The sequence below is a fragment of the Vespula pensylvanica genome, chromosome 15 (assembly GCF_014466175.1).
Source record: "Vespula pensylvanica isolate Volc-1 chromosome 15, ASM1446617v1, whole genome shotgun sequence".
In the NCBI taxonomy this organism is placed as follows: Eukaryota; Metazoa; Arthropoda; class Insecta; order Hymenoptera; family Vespidae; genus Vespula; species Vespula pensylvanica.
Genome location: NC_057699.1, coordinates 4277523 through 4292522, shown reverse-complemented (window position 1 = coordinate 4292522; position 15000 = coordinate 4277523). Strand labels below are relative to the sequence as shown.

Here is a 15000-nt window from a genome sequence, read left to right as displayed (position 1 = left end):
CACATCGAAAAAATAGAAAGAATTTTCATTATACCGCTTCTACGTAACATATATATAGTATGCTATTAACAAAAAAATATATATATAAAAGAGAAATAAAAAAGAAATAGATAAAAAGGAAGAGAAGACAAGATAAATAAAAAGGACAGGCACTTACGACCAAGAGATACACACAACAAAATAATACATAAAAAAATAAATAAATAAATAAATGAATGAAACATCTACAATGATTTTTATCCGATTGACGCTATTTATACGAATGTTAATATTGTACTGTTATTTTTTATTCGTCTTTTTAACGAGCCCAATATCACATTATTTCGAAATACATGTATGTACCTGTAACCGATTCCAAATACACATAAATAAAAAATAAAAAAAAAGGAAAAAAAAAAGAAAAAAGATAAATAAATAAAATAAAAATTCGGTACGGTCGTTTTTCGAAGTTCTTTAATTAAGAATGAACACATAAATTTTGAGAAGTGAACACTATAAACTCAGTACAAATTACACACGGATGGACCATATCGTTTGACCATATCTACGAAAATCGAAAATAAACATAATCGTCCTACTCGATCGTTTTATGTGAAGGTCGACATTTTTGACAATACGCGAGTGCAAAGAATGTATTATAATTATTCGACAAAATAAATGTAATTTGTCGCCTTCGAAGAACGACTTTTTCCGAACGATACAACAACAACAATGACAACAACAACAAAACAAAATGGTCGTTCGTGCCACATTCGTATCAATTCATTGATAACATTTTCTTAGATCTTAAGCTCTTTGCCGTTAAGTAAAAGATCGATTTACATAAAATAAGTCCTCTCTCGATCCGTATCTTCGTTAGCTCACATTGAAACAATACAACGAGTTAGAGAAATATTTCAACATTTTTTTTTTAAATTTGAAGAGAATTTTTTGTTATTATAGGTCAAGTACTTTGAATTTTAAAATAGATACATATACAAAAAAATTAGTGTGTTGTGTATATAAAAAGTATGTATGAAGAATTAAAAAGAAAAAAAAAAGGAAAAAAAAAATAGAAAAAGAAAAAAGAAAAGAAAAAGAACAAAGAGAAAGATGGTTTTTCGTCGTAGCATGAATAAAAAAATACTAAATGAGAATTTTTTCAATTTTTTATCAAGTACTTTTATAAAATAAAAAAACACAAAAAAAACACTTATATCTACATTTTGTACATTTGATTGTTCTTATATGTGCATATCCTACAAAGATCTGTCATCAAAATTCACTTATCCTGAAGCGAATTACACTTGTATAAAGATTTATAAAATTGTTATTATGCGTATATCGTAAAACTCATCATTTTATTACGATATTAATCTTTGAATAAACGTAACTCGCTCTACGATCGGTCGATTTTGATGTTTACGTATCCAATAGACGCATACAATAACATGCTACGACATAAAATCATTTTTTTTTATTCAAATTCTTATAAATATATTTCGTACGCACTAATTTCTTAATAATTATTACAGACAATTTTCAAATTTTTTAACAAAAAATTTCAAACTTCGTTTTCTCAAATATTTCTATGACTCATTGTACATAAATACATAGACATAAAAACGATGATTATTACGAATTGCTTCCTGGAAGATCTATCTATCAATCTACAAAAAAGGAGAGATTAAAATAACGAATATTTATGCGAACCTCTTAAGGTAGTATAGTATCGATAATAGCGCGTGTGCGTGTGCGTGTGTTTGAGAGAGAGAGAGAGAGAGAGAGAGAGAGAGAGAGAGAGAGAGAGAGAAAGGGAGAGGGAGAGAGATGGAAAGACGAAGAAGAAAACAAAAACAAAATGGCGAGAAGATACGAAAGTTCCGCATAAATATGGCTTTCGATCTTTTCCGATCGTTCGTAAGTGCCCGGATGGATCTAACGAAGGAATTACATATCATGGCTGCGTCTATAGACTCGCGAGAATGCACTTAGTACGGCACAAGAATGTTTAATATAATCTATAAATAAGTGCGACGCGAATACGCTCGAATGTGACCGGTTTAATATTTGCGATGGTTCATTCATTCTATTATTCCAATCGAATCTCGTTCAAAACCCAGCTACGAATTCTGTATTCGTGAAAAAAAAAAAAAAAAAGAAAAACAAGGTGAAATGCGAATTAAACGATCTTGATTCTTGGCAGTAAGATATCGTTTTGTACTTGTTAGCATACCCCTTCTTTTCTTTCCTTTCTATCCATTTCGATTTGAAAGTTCTCGCATTGATCTTTTATTTTTTTATAAACTTAATATTAAAAAAATCGACTCGGATAGGGTAAATAGTAGATCGTGTTATATAGAGAAATATATGTATTTGTTTTGCGTAATATCTCAAATGACTTAGATCACTTTCATAATCACTAGCTCATATATGAATATAGGTCGCATGCAAACATTATACATATCTATATTTTCTAGGTTTAGTACTCCTTCTAGAGACGTTCTCATACTTTTGGAGCAACAAGTTTCAATCGGTTCATGAATTATACATAATATGCTTTTCTCGGTGGATAAAAGTTCGTATTAAAATCTTATGCCGATGTGTTTAACGTCTTATCGATTATTATACGTATATAACGTACGTGTTACGAATAAGTAAAAGATCTCTTTTATATACCTACATATACATATATGTGCTACTATAGATCGAGACTCACTTCCTGTTCTCCGCAGGACGAACGATAATAACACATACTCGAAAGTCGAGTACGTATACTCGAGTAAGTTCCCGATCGGTGGGAGTGGCAAGTAAAGTAAACAAAACGGGACCAATCGGGAAGAAAGGCTGGTCCGGCTGATGTTTGTCTTTTTACCCTCCCCCTATATCCCCTTCTTGCTTTAAGGGATGCTGGAATCGCACCCAAGTCGACACCCTGTACATCCCTCTTAGCCAATCGTCTGTTTCTTGCGGAAGAAACTAAATCTCGGAGATTAGCTTGGAGATCTTCTTCCTTGTTATCCGCTGAGAAAGTTCTTCAGTCTGTGATTAACGATTGTAGAAGATCATTGATCATTGGAAACGCGTTTTTCTTTGCCTATTTAAATTTTCTTCATCAACGAATCACGTGGACGTTTTATATTACTTTCGTAGTAGTATTATATTTCTTTCGTTTTTTGTTCTTTTACTATATAATCGTCAGTGAACATTTTTTTTAATATAACGAAATGAAAAGTGTGTGTAAAAGATATTACTAAATGTTGTGTTCGTCCCTTGTCACGCGTCAAGAATCAATTAATATAAAAGACTGATTTTCAAGAATAACAACTTACATCGATGCTGCGTACAAAGAGTAAAAACAAATCAACAAACGAGGCTAATGAGGAACAAAGTAAACAAAGAAGACCAAAATGTGCGCGTTGTAGAAATCACGGTTTAATATCCTGGTTAAGAGGACACAAACGAGAATGTCGTTACAGGGAATGTCTCTGTCCAAAATGTTCCCTCATAGCTGAACGTCAACGAGTTATGGCTGCTCAGGTAATTTTTATATTATTAATATTATTATTATATTATTATTATTAGTCATTGTGTATGAGGATGATGAAACATTGTTATTTTCTTTTTTGGTCTCTCTTTTAACGTCACATGAAAAAAAAGAAAAGAGAAAGATGAAAATGAAATCCATTAACCCGCGGTGTAGCATTTCATTTCTGTTTGCATAGGCATTATGACACTCGATCCTGTCCCTACTATATAGATGTATATATATATATATATATATATATATATATATATATATACACCTACATATATCAAGGCGTTCGATCTTCTCGAGATAAACTCTCATAACTGTGTAAAAGTAGTAGTGATAGCTGTGAATCTGTAATCAAATATACACCAAGGGATGCGAAAATGTATTTTAAAAAGAAACTACCCGATAAAAAGAGAAAAATAAGCTCTTTATTTTATATATCTAATAGTATAATAAATTCGTGTTAATAAATCGAAGATAATCGATAGGATCGAATTAATCGAAAGTTGATCTAATGCTGCCGATAACGTAGATATCTCTGTAAAAGACGAAAAAAGAATCTAGTGGGTGGTCCAGCTTGAAATAACGCGTGCCAAATGCGTCCATACGCATGTAGACACATTAGTACGTTGAATGCTAATAATAAAAGACATACATATGTAGAGTATCGAGTAAACGATGAATCAGTTTATAAAGAAAAGAAAATGAATTAGCTTGCGAACTCGATTCGATATTTCCGAAAGTTGTTTTAACGAAAGGGAGAAAAAAAAAAAGAGAGAAAACGAGAAGTAAGAAAAGGAGAACGAGAAGAAAAAGTTACGATTAAAATGTATCGAATACAAGGTCGCTTTGAAGAGACAACAAGCTGCCGAAGATGCAATAGCCTTGAGGATGGCGAAAGTAGCTACAGGTGAAAAACTGAACCGACTTCCAGCAGGGAAAATATTTGGGATGGCTGTGACCGAACCAAAAGGAATATCCAGTCAAGAAGAAGAAAAGGATAAGGATATGAGTCCTCGAAAAGTCGATTCTCCATTGGATGATTCAACGAAGAGGGTAAGTTAAAGAGAAATGAGAGACTAGGTCAATCATATTTTTTTTATCACAGAGATTCCCAAAGTGTGGGTCGCGACCAATTGGTGAGTTGTATTAAAATATTAAAATATGAGAGTATCTTGAAATGTTCGTTAGAGATGTCAGAATTCATTACGAAAGAGTAGATCGCGAAAAATTATCGTATTTGAAAGTGGCTCTCGGCCTATAAAAATTTGGGAAGCCCTGGTTCTATCACTATCATATACCAGGAAGAAGATATTTTCTTCTTCAGAATTCGACTGACGAGGGAACGAGATCGATGAAAGGAGTAATAAACGGCTCGATGGACAAAGAAGTATCGGTATCTCGAAGATCGATCGAGACTCTGGCTCGTCTCTTTCCTAGAACTAAATTATCAGTCTTACAATTGGTTCTCCAACGATGTGGCCAAGATCTGTTAAAGGCAATCGAGTATTTCGCTAGTGAAAGTTTTGGGATTGGCTCTGTGTCGAGTGCTGAGGTTCCAACGTCAGCCTTTAGACCACCTCAAACACAAGTTGCATTGGATCGAGAAAGACCGACCAATGATATAGATCTATCGACCAATAATCACTTTCCTCCGACTTCCTCGAATTTTACCAGAAATTTTTATCTTGAGGATGCTTACCGACTTCTCAATGTCCTACCTGAACATCTTTCCAAAAATATCAGTCCAAACACAGGACCAGCAACCTATCCCACATCGATCATACATCACTCCGATTCATCAGATCCCTCGACTCTACCAATTTCTTATGATCGAGAAACCGTTGCTCTAACCGTTCGATACAACGATTACTTTGCTTCCAGCATGCAACAACAACTTAGAGATCGTGTTTATGCTCAAGTTACCGATCGCCTTGCCGATCATCTTGCTGATCAGCTCGCACCACCTAGATCAGCTACTTTACATTTACCACCTGTATTTCCTGGTATTCCTTGTGTCCTACCAAATTGCACTCAGTGCTCCTATAATATACTCTGATTCGTTTCTCCATTTTAACGTTATTAGTTATGATAGAAGAGAATTGCCAAAATTTTATCATACTTGAAAGTATTTTGAGTTATATCCATTTATTTGGTAAGAATTTTTATGAAAATTAATATCAAAGATTGTCAGACGGTTTTTTAAAGATATCTGATATGTTAAATTTTTAATATATATTTATTGTTGTTGTTAAGTATTATTTATATTAAAAAAAAAAAAAAGAAATTGATCGTCATAAATTTGGCAACTTTCTTCTACATCTATGTTCTAAAACTTAACAAATAAACTAAGAAATTCTTTAAATTTAATACAAAGAACTTTTATCTTTGTAACGTATTTTTTAATAACGTAATATATGTGTAATACTCTCTCCTTCTCTCTCTCTCTTTTTATCTCTCCCTTGTAAACATTTGATTTCCTTCTTGTAAAATTAAAAAAAAAATAAATAAATCAGCTTATTTTTAGTTGCACCTAAACTTATTTCGTAATCGTTATTAAAAAAAAGAAAAAAAAAAAAGAAAAAAAAACCGTTCTTTTTATCCTTCCGCTCGAAATCGTATTAAATGTCACACACCTGTATATAACGAGCTATACAAATCTTTAATGTTCTCGGTTCGTTGTGCATGAAACACACACACACACACACACACACACACACACACACACACACACACACACACACACACACACAGATACACACATCGTATAGGGTTTAACAAATCTTACGAATCGATAAGGTAATTTTTTCTCAACAGAAAAGGTTCGTCTTCAAAGTTCAACGCAACAGTTAAGTCAATTCGAGCGTAGTAAAGCATGCATCACTTATTACGATACACTCCAACGATTGACCTTTGATCGTGAAGCGTAAAATAAAATACAGATTGATCAAACTGATGACCATCGGATTTTTTCTTTTTTTTTTTTTTTTTACTACTCATGACACTTCGTCGTTGCATATATGTACTCTTAACATTTTCACTAAATACTTTTCGTTGTTGTATGATGTAATTTAGTTAAAGTTGCTTGAAAAATTTTTACTGTTTTTTTTTCCTAAAAGGAATATGTACTTTTAAACCGTACTATATTATTATCAGTTTCCGTGAGAAAAACCAATGGGTTCTACCAAGTAATAGGGATTCTGTAACCGAGTTAGAAAGATTCGATTTTCTGTATAAACAGAATCGGCATCGGTTGAACACGAGAGTCGATGCCCCGAAGGGATTTACTTTGGCTTCACTTTTAGGAACAGAAAATACAGTGATCCCTCTACCCCTTGGGAATTCGTGATCCATCGTGCTTCGAATTACTAAATACACGTTGAAACTTGACACTGTGGTGATAAGAAACGTAAATCCTTTTGTATGTACGTGTATATGTATACGTATTGGTGATTTTTTGTTGTTTTTACGATCAATAAAAATTGAATAGAGAAATTGATAGAATAATTTAAACGAATATATAGCTTTTAAATGCATTACGTGACATGTACAAGATTTTATTTATTTGGCTTTTTAATAAACTTCTTTTTTTCACCGTAACACTGTTGAATAACACTTTTGGTTCGCATACGTTATTATACCAAACATTTTACATTAAACCATATTACACATTTCCTTTCTGTTATATACGTATAGGCGTATATATATAGTCTGCTTTTAATAAAACGTATTACTTAACGATAGGCACATGCGTTTATATTAATATCACGAGCCTATGATAATTCATTTTGTATGTGTACTTCATTTAATATATATATATATATAATATATATGTATATAAATTATATATATATATACACACATACATACATCCACACATCCACGCGTATATACACATATTAAATGAAAAAAATCAATATCTCGATCTGCCAAATTATTTGAAAAGGCAGTACGTACAATTGTCTTTGTAAATTCTGTTCACTATGTGTATTAGTAATAATACTCATCCATTTGGATATGTTTAAAAATTTTATATCCGTACAAGGCATGTGTTCTTTCTTTTTTAAGCAATAATGAAATTTGCAGACTCAAATTCTAATATACATAACTCCTGTTTCGAAAGAGAATATATGCTATACTATCTTGCAAATATATATACAAAGATTTTTTATTTTTTTATATTCTATATACAACTCGCTTTTACGAAAAGTACCCAAAATGCGAATTTTATAATAGTTGCCTATCATCGACAACTATTTTTTTAGCAGTCATATCGATTAAAATCGTAAATGAGGCTTATTTTTTATCATGTGCCTGTAAAAATATAATTCATAAATTTAGTTATATATATATCACATGACTACATGCAAAAATCAAATAAAAAAAAAATATTTACTTATCCAAGTGTTCCCAAAATATCATTAATGCAGCTCTATCTAAATGCCTTTTTGTCCTGCTTAATTCAATTACTGTAACAGCCCAACGTGCAACATTTGCATCCAGTCTCATTTCATCATACTTCAAATGAAATGCACAAACTGTAAAAGAACGATTGTTTTTTTAATCATATAAAAATAAAACATCGCAAACTTTTTTTTTTTGAAACGAAATAATTAATGATGCATACTTTTCGAGAATATCTCAACTGGATTACCATCGAATGGCCAACCTTTAAATTGCCATGCTGGTCCCATAACGAATACTGCTACAACTCTTTCCCAATCTGCATTTGTTAATTTTTGTGGATTATCCACGATGCGATATGGTACCGTCAAGCCACCTTCTTTGCGACGTTGTAAAAGAACTTCATTCTCTCGTTTACAACCTTGAGCTCTTTTATCTTCATTACTCACATACTTCAGATCTTGAAGAATATCCTTTGCATTATACATTGTAATCAAAGAAGTATTTGCACTAGGAATAATGATGATAGGAGTTCTACTAGGTCTTTTATTTTGTGCAGCCTGTTGAGGCGTAAGCTTAGCAGCAGATGTTGGTAATAATCCAGAAGTTGGAGTCGTGGATGGATTGGTTTGTGGTTTTCTTACTGCTGGATTAGTACCCTCTGTTACGGACTTTAATGTCATTCCATGATAAGTGCCCATAGTATCGATCTTAAATCCTTCAGTTTCTTCTTTCTGTCTAATAAACCTTTCTTGGTCGTATCGATTATAAACAGCCGGTTGTGGTAACGGTCTCATAGGAGTAGAACGCGGAGTAACCATTGGCGTAGGAACAGCAGGACCCTTTTGTCTTCCTTCTTCACGAGCTTTAATACTTTGGAGAATCGCAAATATATTCTTTGCAAATATTTTACCGCTACTCTGTAAAATTGTTGCACGTGTTCGCCATTGTCTCTCTCTCGAAACTATATCTTTTGTATCGTCTACATCCATATCAAGAATAACACGTAAATCCGAACCCATGCCAATATCGTCATTTTCTTTAATAGTAGTACGTTTCTTAGCCAATCGTTTAGCTTTAATAGCTGCAATTTTTTCAACCGACATAGCCTCTGAAAGAGACTTGATATTGTCAACTGTGACTGATGCTTCTTTAGGAGCATCGAGTCTTGCTGCAAGTTGTTCTTTAACTTTTTGAACATGGGTTTCTTCAAAACGAGGTTTCTTAGAAGATCCACTCTCAAGACTATCTTCTGCTGTACGTTTTACTTGAGTCGGAATCTCTAATGGAGCTGACTTATCTATGGCGGCTGATGTGGCAGTTTCTCCATTAAGATAGGCCAAAAGATCCTTTCTATCTGGACGACGTACAACAGGAACCTTCTCTGCAGCAGCTTGTCGTACATATACAGGATGTGTAAGTTGTACATGTTTTAATAAGAATAAGAGGCACTCTAAAGTATAGTATTCTTTCGCTGTTCCTTCTTTGCCTGACCTATAAATAAATTTAGAAAATAATGGAATGATTGTGAATATTTAGCTACCATAAAATATATTAAAATACAATTTAAACTACATGTAAAGCATTGCTGCATTGGATTATCTTTGATCATTCTAGTAATATATTATATAAAAGTTTAAATACTTGATAAATTGCATTATAAGATATAAAGATAAAGATTTTATAAATTTTATGATATCTATATTTAACGAAGTATTCTTTATATACATTGTTTATTTTTATATAGCATTATACGATATTCACGTTAATCCTTTAATGGTGATAATCAGACAGACTGTAGTTCATATAAATATTTATCGGATTATTTTCTTGCAAAAACTTACCCGTATGTTAAATAGTTGGTCTTTACGTTCTTTGGCCAAGAAAATTCACCAAAAATAATTTGATTTTCTCGTTCAATAATTTCTTTTTTGTTGACATTATACTGTCGAAGCAAACTCAACGGATCGGCCATGTTTAGATACTACATCCAACAACGACATCTGATGGTCGACTGAAGAGTTACTAAGGATAAATGTAGGTTTACATAAAACGTAACTGATTCTTCTCTATTATATTTATGTTGTATGTTGAATATAGTACCTAATGTTTTTAACTTTATGTTGACAGGTAATACATTATATACACGTACACACAGTTAAACGTACTCGAGAGAAAGATTGTTACAAAGTGGTATAAACGTTTTAAGTTTTCTTCTGTAGAATGACAAAATTATAATTAATTATCGTAAAAATAGGTTGTGTTACCAAATAAAAGTTTTCATATGAAATAAACGTAGTAAAAATTAGACAAATTAAGATTGTTTGTTTTTTTTGTTCTTATACATTTTCCGGTCATTTACGTGCGGAGTGAAGTGAAAAGTGTGTTCTCGAGTAATCCAAAATTATTAACGGTATATATAATTGTAGGGATACAATAACCTATTCTGACATTATATTTCATTCATATGTACGTGAGTAGATTGTAAAACTATTAAAAGACTAATAACCTGTTTACAAATTTTCAACGGTTTATTCTCTAAATGAATGTTCTTCAAAGGACAATGAGCTTTCCAGAGAAACAGGATGGTATATCTAAAGATGAGTGGGTCGCTAAACTTGAAGAAGGATCTCACATGCAAAGAGTCTCTATGAATAATCTGATTATGAATTATCTTGTAACTGGTACTTTTTTTTATTATCAAAGAGTAATTTCTTTTTAATTATATTATATTTTTTATAATACATGTTATGTCTTTTTAGAAGGATTTAAAGAAGCAGCTGAAAAATTTCAACAAGAATCTGGAGTTGGCCCGACAATAGAGTTGAGTTCGTTAGATGATAGAATTCGTATTAGAGATGCTATACAAAATGGTCGCATTCAAGAAGCTACGGATTTGGTCAATCAATTGCATCCTGAATTACTAGACAATGATAGATATCTTTATTTTCATCTCCAACAATTACATCTCATTGAATTAATTCGTACTGGCAGAATCGAAGAAGCATTACAGTTTGCTCAAGATCAGCTTAGTGAAGCTGGAGAGTCAGATGATAATATATTGTGTGAATTGGAACGTACTTTGGCTTTGTTGGCTTTTGATGAACCACATAAAAGTCCTTTTAGCGATCTTCTACATCCTACACATCGACAAAAGGTAATAGTCTAAGTAAGATATTTTGCTTTTTTATTATAATTTTTTGATATTATTAATACATATTTACAATTAAATTATGCAGATTGCTAGTGAACTAAATGCTGCTATATTGAAAATGGAACATAGAGAATCAACCAGTCCGAGATTAAATAATTTATTAAAAATGATCTTATGGGCCCAAGATGAGCTGGATAAGAAAAAAGTAAAATATCCTAAAATGACTGACTTGGGTAGTGCAACTATTGAAAGTCCAAAATAATACTAATAAATTGAAAATAGGTACTTCGATGAAATAATAAGATTTTATTTATTAGTATCTATAGAGGACGAATATTATATATTAATATTGTTATTACATAAACATTAGATTTTTAATTATAAAATTCTTTGAATTATTAAGTAATTTTTTTTGTTTTAAATAAAGAAAAAAAAAAAGAGAAAATTTCATTATACTCTATAATAGATTTGAAATTTTATAACATGTCATATGTAATAACAACTCGGTATCTATTAATATATTTAGAATAAAATGTGTATATTAATTCTTTGTATACATTAGAATTATTTCATTATACATCGTAAATCGTCATTTTTATTATAAATTTAATACAAGCCTAACAAATCAGAATACCATACTGAGTATGAAACAAGTGCAAAATTATCATTTTCATAAATTATACATCACTATTTTACAGATAATAAACAAATCGTTTTGTCATATGTTTCAAAATACTTAAGAAATATATATATATATATCATGTAGCATAAGATTTAACTATTATTCACAACATGTATATTTAATGTAACAATAAGATTAGACAGTACCATATCAAAAGAGGATCATTGAGAAGTTATAAATAATACTACCTTTACTTTTTAAAGTTATTCAGCAATTACTTAATGTATAATTAAAAATTTTTAAAACAGTGCAAAAAAATTTAATAATTAGAGAACATGAATCATAAAATATTTATTCCTAGCTAAGTAAATATTTTTAATATGTATTTATTTTGATTAATGTACACTTTTTTATAAAAATTAGATTGTAATTGTACCTTACACAATCATGGTATTAACCATTTTGATTACCATCCAAACATATATTCCATTGCTTTGGAAACTAAACCAGTAGATTTTTGTGGAACATTTTCTGGTGATTGTACAGATTGTGAACTTAAATGTTGACTGTATCCAACTGCAAGAGGTCTTGCATTTTTTATTCTAATTGGTGATTGCGGTGTACTCTGATCTTTACTTTGATTAATTTTATTAGAAGTAGCAAAAGATCTCATACTTCCATTTAACTTGGAGCGATTTTCTTTATCACTACTCAAAATAACAGCTTCATCGGTACACGGTATTACCCCAATCATAATTGAACCAGAGACTATACTACCATTACATGCTAATGCTCTTTGCGTTTCCTGTTCGGACGCACATTTTAAATGTATCCAATTACTTATTGGTAAAGGCGGTGGGTGTTTATCTATTATACGAACTTTGCTAGAAATATGAGAAAGTACTGTATTAATTGCATTTGGAGGAAAACCAAAGACAGTGACCCATTGTAAAAGTCCTTGTGATTCGTTAGCATTCAAATTCAATGGACTATCTGGGAATAACATACTGTTGGTTGAATTCATCAACATTTTTGACTGATTAGGATAAAAATTTGGTGTATTTTGATTTGATGTTACTTTATGAGTCGTTATAGCCGGCGAAGTTTCTATTACATCAAATAATCCACGAGTTGGCGGTCCACCTGCTTGATTTTCTGCACCTATTTGAGATGTATTTGGTGTAGTAGCATTTCCAAAAACAGCCTTCTGACGATTAATACGATACTCTGGTGTGCCATATTGGGAGACTGGTGACATTATACTACAATTGGTTGCATTCAAATGTCTTATACTATTATCTTGAGGACTCGTTACTCCTATTTTGATAGGCTAATAATTGAAAATTACATTATATTACTATTAAAAGAATTTAAAAGTAACGTTATAATTATATATAAAAAATTATTACTTACAATATTTGTATCTCCTAAAAGGAAACTTGGAAGATACATGGAGGTACCACCAGGGCTACATGGATTTTGTACTGGACTGCTAACAGGTGATCCCAAAGTCATAGGTTCCATCTAATAATTATTCAAAATTATGCAATTAATTTAAACTAATTCAAATAAATTTCTAATAAGAACAAAATAAATTATTACTTTCAATAGATTTCAATATTCATTATATCATACAATGTTATAAATAATATACAAAAGAGTTTAAGGTTATACATTTTAAAGAATTATGTTAAAATAATTTATCTTTTTACTACTTACTGTCACAAGCAGTACGAATATTGACTAAAAAATTATATTTTCTAAAAATTAAACACTTCAATTGCGTCAAAATTATTAACGATCAAGCAGGCGAGCGTTTTTTGAATATTTCAAATGAAACTCTAAGAAAGGTTACACTTTATCGATGCAGATACTAGCCGCCATTTGCACGATTCATGCTTGCTGATTGGTCAAAATAATTCTAGCCAATCAACGAACAAATATATATTGTGCAATGCATATCATTGGTTAACGCTTCCAAAACATAAATATGAACACACATACAAACACGTATCCTTCAAAATTTTGAATTCGTAGTAGTTGGCTATTTGAGGCGGATGTGTTGAATTCTCCACAGATCGTATTACGATATTTTCGATAATTTAGATAATTTACTTAATATTGATGAAATATGAGACAAATACGAAGTGGTTAACATTATAAACTAGTAAGTCATTCGTTTAATATTTAATAATTTAATTTTGCTCGCACGAATATTCAAGTTAAAGTCACTGCATACAAAAGTTATGAAAAAAATTAATAAGTCAATGATTTTGAAAGTTAGGTTATTCTCGTAATCATGATAGTAAAGACGTTAGCTCTTTTTTTTCCAACAAATAACTTTAAATAATTACTTTCATTATTATATCTATTCAATTTTTGTAGTCATAAGTGATTTAAACAATAATTAAGAAGAAAGTTTGTTAAATTTTGATAGATGACAATCAGTTAAAAATTAAATTTCAAGAAATGAATATCGCAAATCTCTTATTAGGTATTCGCAGGTGAGACTAAACAATTCCTTCCTGTATCAATATTAAGTCAGTTTCTTTTTGCATTTAAACGAGTAAACGTCAAAAATTATTCTTGCCGTCCGGATAAATTAAAATAAGCTATATTACCGATAATTTTATAATTAATTAGACAGTATATAAGTACGTTATATATGGAATATATTAAACTAATAATTAAATAATAACAAATTTATTTAAATATTTCGTAGCACGATACATGCGTTGAATATAAAATAAAATAAAATTAATATTTACGATTAACTCAAAAAGAGTTAAAATTTGATCGCGCGATCAATGTTTGAAAACCGAATTTTTCATTGACTTCGACAGTGATCGGATCAGTTTTGACCAATATTCCGGCGAGAGAACATCGAAGATCACTCAGGATATTTGTACTTTAAGTATCAACGAAGTGTTAAAGCAAGGACAATGCAATATAATACATATCTTGAACAATTTCTACAATTTAGTTTACTTTAGATTAAATTCTGCATGGCGCAGCGTAAAGACGACAAAATCGGATCTTTGATTTTGACCATTTCTAATTTAGTTTTGTGTTGTATTTTGGTTAGTGTACATCGCAGTGAGATGTTGTCCGCAAGTAATAACAAAGAGTTACTGTTACAGATTCATTCTTTCAATATTTTATACAAATAATATTAATTTAGAATTAAATTGCGAAGTGGGGATACGTGGTTTCGTGAGATGACAACAAACTCGGGCCTTTCAAAGTAAGTGGTCCAGTCATGCTTCGAATTTCGACGAGTAAACATCGTAGTTCACACCGTACGCA

General features: G+C 31.1%; 4 protein-coding genes across 5 annotated transcripts; 2 read left to right on the top strand and 2 right to left on the bottom strand.

The window, feature by feature from the left end:
• Positions 1 to 3202: 3202 nt before the first annotated feature.
• On the top strand, positions 3203 to 5720 carry LOC122634651 (doublesex- and mab-3-related transcription factor A2-like). Its single transcript, XM_043823791.1, has 3 exons — positions 3203 to 3519; positions 4358 to 4570; positions 4842 to 5720. The coding sequence occupies exons 1-3, from the start codon at positions 3316 to 3318 to the stop codon at positions 5571 to 5573; spliced, it is 1149 nt and encodes a 382-aa protein (XP_043679726.1). The 5' UTR covers positions 3203 to 3315; the 3' UTR covers positions 5574 to 5720.
• A 1326-nt stretch (positions 5721 to 7046) lies between these two features.
• LOC122634647 (parafibromin) lies at positions 7047 to 9921 on the bottom strand. Its single transcript, XM_043823788.1, has 4 exons — positions 9763 to 9921; positions 8142 to 9412; positions 7911 to 8052; positions 7047 to 7828 (listed from the first exon to the last, which is right to left on the bottom strand). Exons 1-4 carry the CDS (start codon positions 9891 to 9893, stop codon positions 7792 to 7794), a joined length of 1581 nt encoding a protein of 526 aa, XP_043679723.1. The 5' UTR covers positions 9894 to 9921; the 3' UTR covers positions 7047 to 7791.
• Positions 9922 to 10046: 125 nt separating this feature from the next.
• Positions 10047 to 11915, top strand: LOC122634654 (glucose-induced degradation protein 8 homolog). 2 transcript variants are annotated; one of them, XM_043823797.1, is made up of 4 exons: positions 10047 to 10391; positions 10478 to 10602; positions 10681 to 11075; positions 11158 to 11915. In XM_043823797.1, exons 2-4 carry the CDS (start codon positions 10482 to 10484, stop codon positions 11332 to 11334), a joined length of 693 nt encoding a protein of 230 aa, XP_043679732.1. In that variant the 5' UTR covers positions 10047 to 10391; positions 10478 to 10481; the 3' UTR covers positions 11335 to 11915. The 2 variants fall into 2 exon arrangements, with proteins under 2 accessions (XP_043679732.1, XP_043679731.1); XM_043823796.1 differs by having other exon boundaries at positions 10048 to 10387.
• A 149-nt stretch (positions 11916 to 12064) lies between these two features.
• On the bottom strand, positions 12065 to 13568 carry LOC122634652 (nucleoporin NUP35). The gene is made up of 3 exons (XM_043823793.1): positions 13414 to 13568; positions 13108 to 13218; positions 12065 to 13024 (listed from the first exon to the last, which is right to left on the bottom strand). The coding sequence occupies exons 2-3, from the start codon at positions 13216 to 13218 to the stop codon at positions 12161 to 12163; spliced, it is 975 nt and encodes a 324-aa protein (XP_043679728.1). The 5' UTR covers positions 13414 to 13568; the 3' UTR covers positions 12065 to 12160.
• Between the last annotated feature and the right edge of the window lie 1432 nt (positions 13569 to 15000).

What these genes read in the sequence shown, in the direction of transcription:
- LOC122634651 (XM_043823791.1), top strand. Translation starts at nt 3,316, where the DNA reads ATGCTGCGTACAAAGAGTAAAAACAAATCAACAAACGAGGCTAATGAG. An exon ending in AACGAGTTATGGCTGCTCAG is followed by an intron (nt 3,520 to 4,357) that starts GTAATTTTTATA and finishes ATCGAATACAAG; the next exon opens with GTCGCTTTGAAGAGACAACA. An exon ending in TGGATGATTCAACGAAGAGG is followed by an intron (nt 4,571 to 4,841) that starts GTAAGTTAAAGA and finishes TTTCTTCTTCAG; the next exon opens with AATTCGACTGACGAGGGAAC.
- LOC122634647 (XM_043823788.1), bottom strand. Translation starts at nt 9,893, where the DNA reads ATGGCCGATCCGTTGAGTTTGCTTCGACAGTATAATGTCAACAAAAAA. An exon ending in ACCAACTATTTAACATACGG is followed by an intron (nt 9,413 to 9,762) that starts GTAAGTTTTTGC and finishes ATTTATTTATAG; the next exon opens with GTCAGGCAAAGAAGGAACAG. An exon ending in TTTTGGGAACACTTGGATAA is followed by an intron (nt 7,829 to 7,910) that starts GTAAATATTTTT and finishes ATATTTTTACAG; the next exon opens with GCACATGATAAAAAATAAGC.
- LOC122634652 (XM_043823793.1), bottom strand. Translation starts at nt 13,218, where the DNA reads ATGGAACCTATGACTTTGGGATCACCTGTTAGCAGTCCAGTACAAAAT. An exon ending in TTTTAGGAGATACAAATATT is followed by an intron (nt 13,025 to 13,107) that starts GTAAGTAATAAT and finishes TTCAATTATTAG; the next exon opens with CCTATCAAAATAGGAGTAAC.
- LOC122634654 (XM_043823796.1), top strand. An exon ending in TATGAATTATCTTGTAACTG is followed by an intron (nt 10,603 to 10,680) that starts GTACTTTTTTTT and finishes ATGTCTTTTTAG; the next exon opens with AAGGATTTAAAGAAGCAGCT. An exon ending in ATCCTACACATCGACAAAAG is followed by an intron (nt 11,076 to 11,157) that starts GTAATAGTCTAA and finishes TAAATTATGCAG; the next exon opens with ATTGCTAGTGAACTAAATGC.